At 42.5% G+C, this 6,773-nt stretch overlaps 2 protein-coding genes across 2 annotated transcripts; both read right to left on the bottom strand.

The window, feature by feature from the left end:
• Positions 1-499: 499 nt before the first annotated feature.
• Positions 500-1,748, bottom strand: LOC119299380 (trinucleotide repeat-containing gene 18 protein-like; the record flags this gene model as incomplete). The annotated part of the gene is made up of 1 exon (XM_037576611.1): positions 500-1,748. A coding segment is annotated over one exon (348 nt), but the record flags the coding sequence as incomplete, so codon positions are not given.
• Positions 1,746-6,767, bottom strand: LOC119300787 (triokinase/FMN cyclase-like). Its single transcript, XM_037577676.1, has 11 exons — positions 6,620-6,767; positions 6,250-6,417; positions 5,545-5,712; positions 5,372-5,452; positions 4,529-4,702; positions 3,736-3,822; positions 3,408-3,507; positions 3,189-3,304; positions 2,966-3,045; positions 2,822-2,876; positions 1,746-2,385 (listed from the first exon to the last, which is right to left on the bottom strand). Exons 3-7 carry the CDS (start codon positions 5,602-5,604, stop codon positions 3,430-3,432), a joined length of 480 nt encoding a protein of 159 aa, XP_037433573.1. The 5' UTR covers positions 5,605-5,712; positions 6,250-6,417; positions 6,620-6,767; the 3' UTR covers positions 1,746-2,385; positions 2,822-2,876; positions 2,966-3,045; positions 3,189-3,304; positions 3,408-3,429.
• Positions 6,768-6,773: the final 6 nt, after the last annotated feature.

The following is a 6,773-nucleotide window of genomic DNA, read 5'->3' as shown; positions in this document are numbered from 1 at the left end:
TTTCAAAGCATGCTCAAATTTTAACCTCTGCTATTAGTTGCCCTTATAGAAATGCCCTTCTGCGCCATTACCGTCCGGTCAAACGCTGCATGAGCCGCAGTGGAGGTCGACGTAGATGAGGAGCTCATTCGTCTACCGCACGCCATCGACACATTGAAGTGTTGATATAGACGTCCTTGTCACTCTTGAGCTCCTGGTTGCCATTCTCGAGGTCAAAGAAAGCGAACAGAGATTTAACCACCACAAGCATGTCAAACCTTGAGAAACACAAACGAAAGAGCATAACAGAAAAAGTAGCATGCTGAAGAAAGAAAGGAAAGAGATGCAGGTAATTCCTATGCTTGATATATCAAAAACAAGGCGAGGATTGTTATACCTACCAGCACTGAATCTACCAGTAGTCGCCGCATGGACATACACCATCCTTCATGTGATGGAAGCAGGAGTTGGAGAACTCGGCCCTGCCACATACTGTGCCCTGCTCACTACTTCCCTGGCATTAAAACCAAACAAAGAAACCAAAATCAACCCTTTACCTAGGTTCTCTACAGAAACTCGTCTTTAAAGAACTTCAGCGGGAGATCCAAAGAAAACGCCCTGCATCTGCACCCCCATATCGTCCCCGTCCTCCGCGGGCTTCAGTACTAAACTACTATAAAGATGTCTACCAACAATTCTAATTAGATAGAGGTAATTATGTGTAAACATAAATGAATTCCTAAACAACATGGATGTATTTTTTGATAAAGAGCAACAAGAAGACAAACCAGATAATTAGTATACAAGTCGAAAAGAATATCTGAGAAACAAAGGTGCGTTGTTATAAGGTCGCAGACGTGTTTGTGGTTAGACGGTGATCCTGACTTTTTGCTCAGTTTCGTAGTTGGAGAGAATATAGCTGGTCATTTCGGTTAATGGAATAGAATGTACTCCATCTAAAAAACACATGTTTGTACCCTAGCACAGGAGCATTGCTCACTGATCTTCCATATTTCAGATATATATGTTAATATTTTGATTATTACATAACCTTCTCAAAGTCTCTCTGACTCTACAAAATCAAGCAAGAACCAGAAGATGCTAGCAGAGAATTTAATCCAACATTATGCTCTACTTAGCCTGACATACACTGCTGAAACTTGAACAATGATTCTAACACAAGTCTGCAGCATGAAGAGTTCATCGTGTACTCAAGCGAGAAGGTTAATTCTGCCACAGACCAAACGTTCATTGCAGCAGCCCCACGAGCAACAAAACCAGCCAATCACACAGAAACTTGGTAGGGTTATGTAGCAATCTCCTAAGAAATCCTGTTCACCAAATACCAAGGAGATAACTTGGCCCAGGAGAATCTAGCGGCTAATTCAGTAACGAGAGGTGGACCTGAAATTAGGTAGTTGCTACACGCGGGGGGCAAACAAATCTCTCACCTCCTCTTCCTCCTCGTCCCCTGCGGCGGGCTTGACGGGCACGACATCGAACGAGTCATACTCCCCGCCGTCCCCATCATCGCCGCCGCCGGCAACGCTGTTGCTGTGACCGCTGGAGGAGGAGGAGGCGGCGGCGGAGGACGAGGAGGATGAGGACAGGGAGGAAGAGCCGGACGAGGCGCCGCCTCTGCCTTCGGCCTCGGCTTCGGCGCCGTCGTATTCCTCGTCGAAGACGTGGACGTCCTGCTCCGCGAAGTCCACGGTCGGGCGGGCCGGCGAGGGTTCCTGGTTGGGGGTCAGTGGGGGGCCGGCGAGATGTCAGGGGGCATCGAGGGAGAGGGGAGGAGGCAGCGGCGGCGAGAGAAAGGGGTCGTGCAGAGACCCCTCGGGCTAGGTCTTGCCCAAGTGCTTTGGATCTCTCCTATCCCTCCGATTTTTTTCCTATCGCTAGCACAGTAAAAGACACGTGGACATAACCGTAACTCGCCCTTGTAGCGACTGTTAATGGGTTGTACTAGTGGTTGGGGCGCCACCCGGTGGCGCCGCCTGAGAGGAAGCTGGGCGGTGCCAGGTGGGAGGCGCCCCTTCCACTTTACTTTTTATATGTAGTGTTATTGCATAGAAATAAGGAATTTCAGATCATCAGGAACAAAATAGAAAGTTCATTACACACTTGACCAGTTAACTATGAAACACTTCTTTGGTTATTTTCTTCTGTATTTTATAGTAAAAAAATCAAGCTCCTCTGATACCTCACTTGCCTACAGGAAACAACCATGTCAGTTATTGAGGATTATTCGTTCTATACCTTGAGCATTTTAAAGAGGGGTTTGTCATGTATTTGCTCCACAGAGTTGTCTGTTGTGTATATGCAATTTCTCACTTTCTAAAGAAGGTGCTTTTTCAGCAGTTTGACTGTTCAGTTGTGGACATGCATCACATCTTCACTTTGAATCTGAACAAAGGAAACCATCCAGTAAGGATTTTGAATATGTATGTCCAGTTTGTCTCTCGAAGAGTGACACACAAGCCCAGAACAGATCACCACAAGTATCAATGTGTTGATTATCATCCATCCGTATTTTCCATATGCTTATTTGATTACCATTTAAACAGTTCCCAGATATACATACAATTGATCAACTCAAAAGACCAACGCGTTGGGTAATGAGCCTGATTCCTAACTTCTTGCTATTACTGGTTGTACAACTTTTTTTTTGAAAGGACTGGTTGTACGACATGCACATTTCAAAACTCTATTTTTGAGGGAAATGTCATCTTATGTAAAGAATGCATACTTCCACCTAACACAACTCATAACTTATTGTCTTGCATATAAATGATCCATAAGATACTCTAGAATGCACCATGAGATGGATAATATACGGTACCTAACTGTCTGTTTGCCATGGAAGCCATCCCAGAGCCTTGTCCTCCTGCCGGGCCCTAACATAAATGGAAAAGAGCAAACAGTAGGACATAAATCTTCATGTGTGTAGCATTAAGGAAATAAGGAACAACTGTAATGTACTGACCATAGCGCGCGGTGGAGCACTGGTCATCTAATTGTTTATACTTCAGAATCGTCCAATAAAAAATACAATCAAACTGAAACCTTGCAAGCAGAAAATATTGGTCTGTCAAGAGTTCAAAATGGAGAGCAACTCTGCAGGATTTAGGTGTCTAAACATCAATTAAACATTACAACTAAATTAAATGAATGATTATAAGTTCACGACATGAAAAAGAAACACTCACCCTCTCCAATAAAATGGTCTCTAGACAATGACTTGAGATACGGATAGTCCAAAGCGCAGTGAGTGGCAGTAATGGAAATAAGATGCAAATTCAGTAGGATATCCATGACAGAGGGCCTATAGGTAAGAGAATACAATTATAATAAGATAATGTCTCAATGGTGTCGACTGCAGGATATAGAAAAGAACAACAATTTTCCTTTCGCTGATTTTCTCATACTTCTGTTTCTTGTTCCCAGCTTTCAGACCCTGCCATGGAAATGAGTGGCCTTAACCAGCTCCATGCCGGCGGCGGCGCGACGCGGACGGGAGGCCTGGCCCTGCGAGATAGAGAGATGTAAGGGCCGAGCCTCCTCATCGCCCCTCAGGAGCAATTCATGGTCGCCACTCAGGAGCTATTCATGGTTTTATTCACATGATACTAACACTATCAGTAAGATCCTCAAATTCCAAACCTTATAATATGCACTTCAATTCCCTTTTAAGTTTTCTGACTCCTGGTGAGAGAATCATTCAACAAATAAAAAAATGTGTGAAAGGAGCCATACCTTTTGTCCTTTAAGAAAATAGTTGCCTTGATTTGTCTGAAACATATGAAGGAAAGATTCTGGACAAACGACTGACAATGGTTTAACCTAGCAAAGAAACATGCATACGTCAAATCCATTGGAAATCTGAATATTAATGCTATGGTAAAAGTAACATGAAATCTAATGTACTCGTGTAACAAAGTAGTACTCTCTTAAGCAACCTCAAATCCACATGATAGCTGCATGTAATTTATTTATTCTCCATGTTTCTTTGTTCTTATTTGCCATAGGCAGAGCCTATCTACCTATGGTCCTTTGATAAAAAAATTATGAGATCTCACCGGACATTTTAACTCCCTGCGCAAGGTCTCTCTGTATATATAGCAAACTTGAAAGGACAAATAAGATTTAGGGCATAAAATGGGCCTGAGTCCATATTAGAGAACACCTAACTAAACTCCTAAAGATTCCATAGAAAAACTAAACTCCTGAGTACTAAATTCAGAAGAAAAAAAAACTTTAGCAAGTACACTATGGAAACGATTTTGGAGAGCTACCAGATTTTCGTTGTCACGAATTAGTGGACGACCAGATTTAGGCAAATTTCCGTTAGAGTTCCTACACAAGTACGAAGAATTAAAGACATTCATGTGAGTCTATTACATACTGTAGGCAAAATTCAGCAACAAAAGTAACAAGCCTAGTGAGACTGGATAACATGAGAAACACTTCCAACCAAGTCCAGAGAAACAGAGAGTATGTTCAGAAACTTCTCACTAAAGTAACAATTGTTGATACGGTCTAGACTTACAATTCCAAGGCCAAGCTCAATTTTCTCAGGACCTAAACAATCAGATGTCACTTGCCCAGGCAACGTGCAAACAAGAAGTGCTACTCCCATCGTACCAACAGCCTCAGATGCATGTTTTGCTTCTGCAGCAACATCTGCAAGAGATAAGCCGGCATCTGCAGCAGCCCAAACAACCTGTAGAATGAAACTAAGTGAGGATTCGGAGAAAAGCAAGAAATGATTACAGCAAGGAATTGGTTTTCTTATTCGAGTTAGGATGACCAAAAAATATTGGTGGACTCTGTCATAATCCAAGTTCGTGGGAATATAGCCATGAGGTGATGGCTACACCATGGCATTAATGTGGCGGCAGGGACAGGGTATGGTGGAGGAGAAACCTCCTCTAATGAGCATGAGGCTTACGCGCTAGTCCATTGTATGGATAACTCAGTCCAAAAGTCGGATCAGATCCTTCCTAACAAACCTTGATTATTTCAAATCTTACCTAGCACTTAACCTTTTTAAACTAACTGACAAACTTAATAAGCGAGGAAATAAAGGCCACAAAGCTAAGCCTCATGATGCAGGTTGCTGGCCCCAGATAGTATCAATTAACACAACCACAATAGCAGCATTTGTTCACCACATAGTATCAGTTTTATTAAACACAAACAGGAAAAACATTAGTTCCCCGTTCGAATTTCTGAAGAAAATTGTGAGGAAATAAAGAAGCCCTAAAGTTTTGAGGAACTATCCTTCAGAGTTGGCAAACATAACTGAATGGCTCTGCAGTAAGTAATTTATTTTCTTTTATTTGGTATACTAACTTATCATTACTGTCAAATGCCCAACCCTTAGTTATACCTGTATGACAGCCATAATTGTACCATCTCTTTCTTGAAGCCAATCGCCTGGCACTTCAAAAGCCAGTGCAACATGTGTCATCTGCAGGCAAAGAAATGAGTAAAACTTCAAGCTAGAACATAAGGAAATCTTAAAACTCAAAATGTAATATACTCGATTAGAAAGTATATTACATATGATTCTGCTTTGTGCCTAAAATCATCATCTGTATAGGTAGAAATTGGTGTTTCCATAGGGGACCCCTTGTGCCAATCAGACAAAAAAGGTTTTGCAACATCTAACAAGTGTTGATGATCAACACCTGACGCTGCTAGAACCAAACGATCAGCAGTGAAGTTTTCCTGTTATAGAAATAACAATTCTTCACATTTTTTAATAAAACATATTCATTAATTGTAAGGAGTATCAAAACAACACTATGGTGAGAACAACATAGCATGAAACTGTTGCTCTTACAAACAATCATGATCCATAGTTTGTACACAAAGCTGTAAATTTAGAACAATCCATTACAATTTAACAACTCGAGTTGTTGCTGGCACGGGATCAGCAGCATACAAACCAATGTTGGTATCTTATGTGGTTAAATAGACTTACTTCTGCATTTTAGCGCTGACTAACAGAATATTAGAATGTCAAATTGTTAATATCTAGAATCTATCGCAACTACATCCACGGAAAACTGTAAGTATAGAAAGAAAAATGACGGAAGTGTGCAAGGATGCTCCACGGTTACCAGCATGCTAATATCATGTAATGCTTTTGAGATGTGTTCACTCTATGTAAATGGACATTCTACCAAAAACTATGTAAATGCAAGCAGCCAAGCAGCAAGCCATGTTAATGAGGAATGCAGAGTTCAATGTCAGAAGTAGTACATGATAGAACTTCTGAATAATATCGGCATTGATGATCCCAAGAGCCTCCTTGGGAGCTATTAGCGGGTTCGCGATCACCCCCTCATATCCAACAAGGTTAAGTAGTTCCTGAAGAAACCTCTCAGGGTTCTTCTGTCCCTCCTGGACCTCTTCTCGAGTAAGGGCCAGCTGACAAGCAACAAATTTAATCAACCACCACAATCAGCGCACAACAAACAAGATACTAAATCATAAGTTGTGTGTGTGAGAGAGGGTCTCTGTAATGCATCAATGACATTCCGCGGCTGCCGGTCGACCGGACGTTGTCGAGGAGCACAGGGCCTGCGGTATGTTGACCTTGAGCATGTCATAGATGTACACCATTTGCTACCTGGACGCGGAGGCGCCGACGTTGCCCCCTGTGGCCTCTACCTCCTGCACGATCTGCATGTGGCTCCGGCGCCGTGTCCTCAAACGCCAGCTTCTCCAGCAGGTGCGTCACGCCGATGGACTCCGGCGACTCGTGGATTGAGCCCGACGCCACA

Source organism: Triticum dicoccoides, chromosome 5A (assembly GCF_002162155.2).
Source record: "Triticum dicoccoides isolate Atlit2015 ecotype Zavitan chromosome 5A, WEW_v2.0, whole genome shotgun sequence".
NCBI classification, from domain to species: domain Eukaryota; kingdom Viridiplantae; phylum Streptophyta; class Magnoliopsida; order Poales; family Poaceae; genus Triticum; species Triticum dicoccoides.
Note: the sequence above shows the minus strand (reverse complement) of the source record. Positions and strands in the feature narration are given on the sequence as shown.

What these genes read in the sequence shown, in the direction of transcription:
- LOC119300787 (XM_037577676.1), bottom strand. Translation starts at nt 5,604, where the DNA reads ATGGAAACACCAATTTCTACCTATACAGATGATGATTTTAGGCACAAA. An exon ending in GGCACAAAGCAGAATCATAT is followed by an intron (nt 5,453 to 5,544) that starts GTAATATACTTT and finishes CTTTGCCTGCAG; the next exon opens with ATGACACATGTTGCACTGGC. An exon ending in TTGAGCTTGGCCTTGGAATT is followed by an intron (nt 3,823 to 4,528) that starts GTAAGTCTAGAC and finishes TTTCTTTGCTAG; the next exon opens with GTTAAACCATTGTCAGTCGT.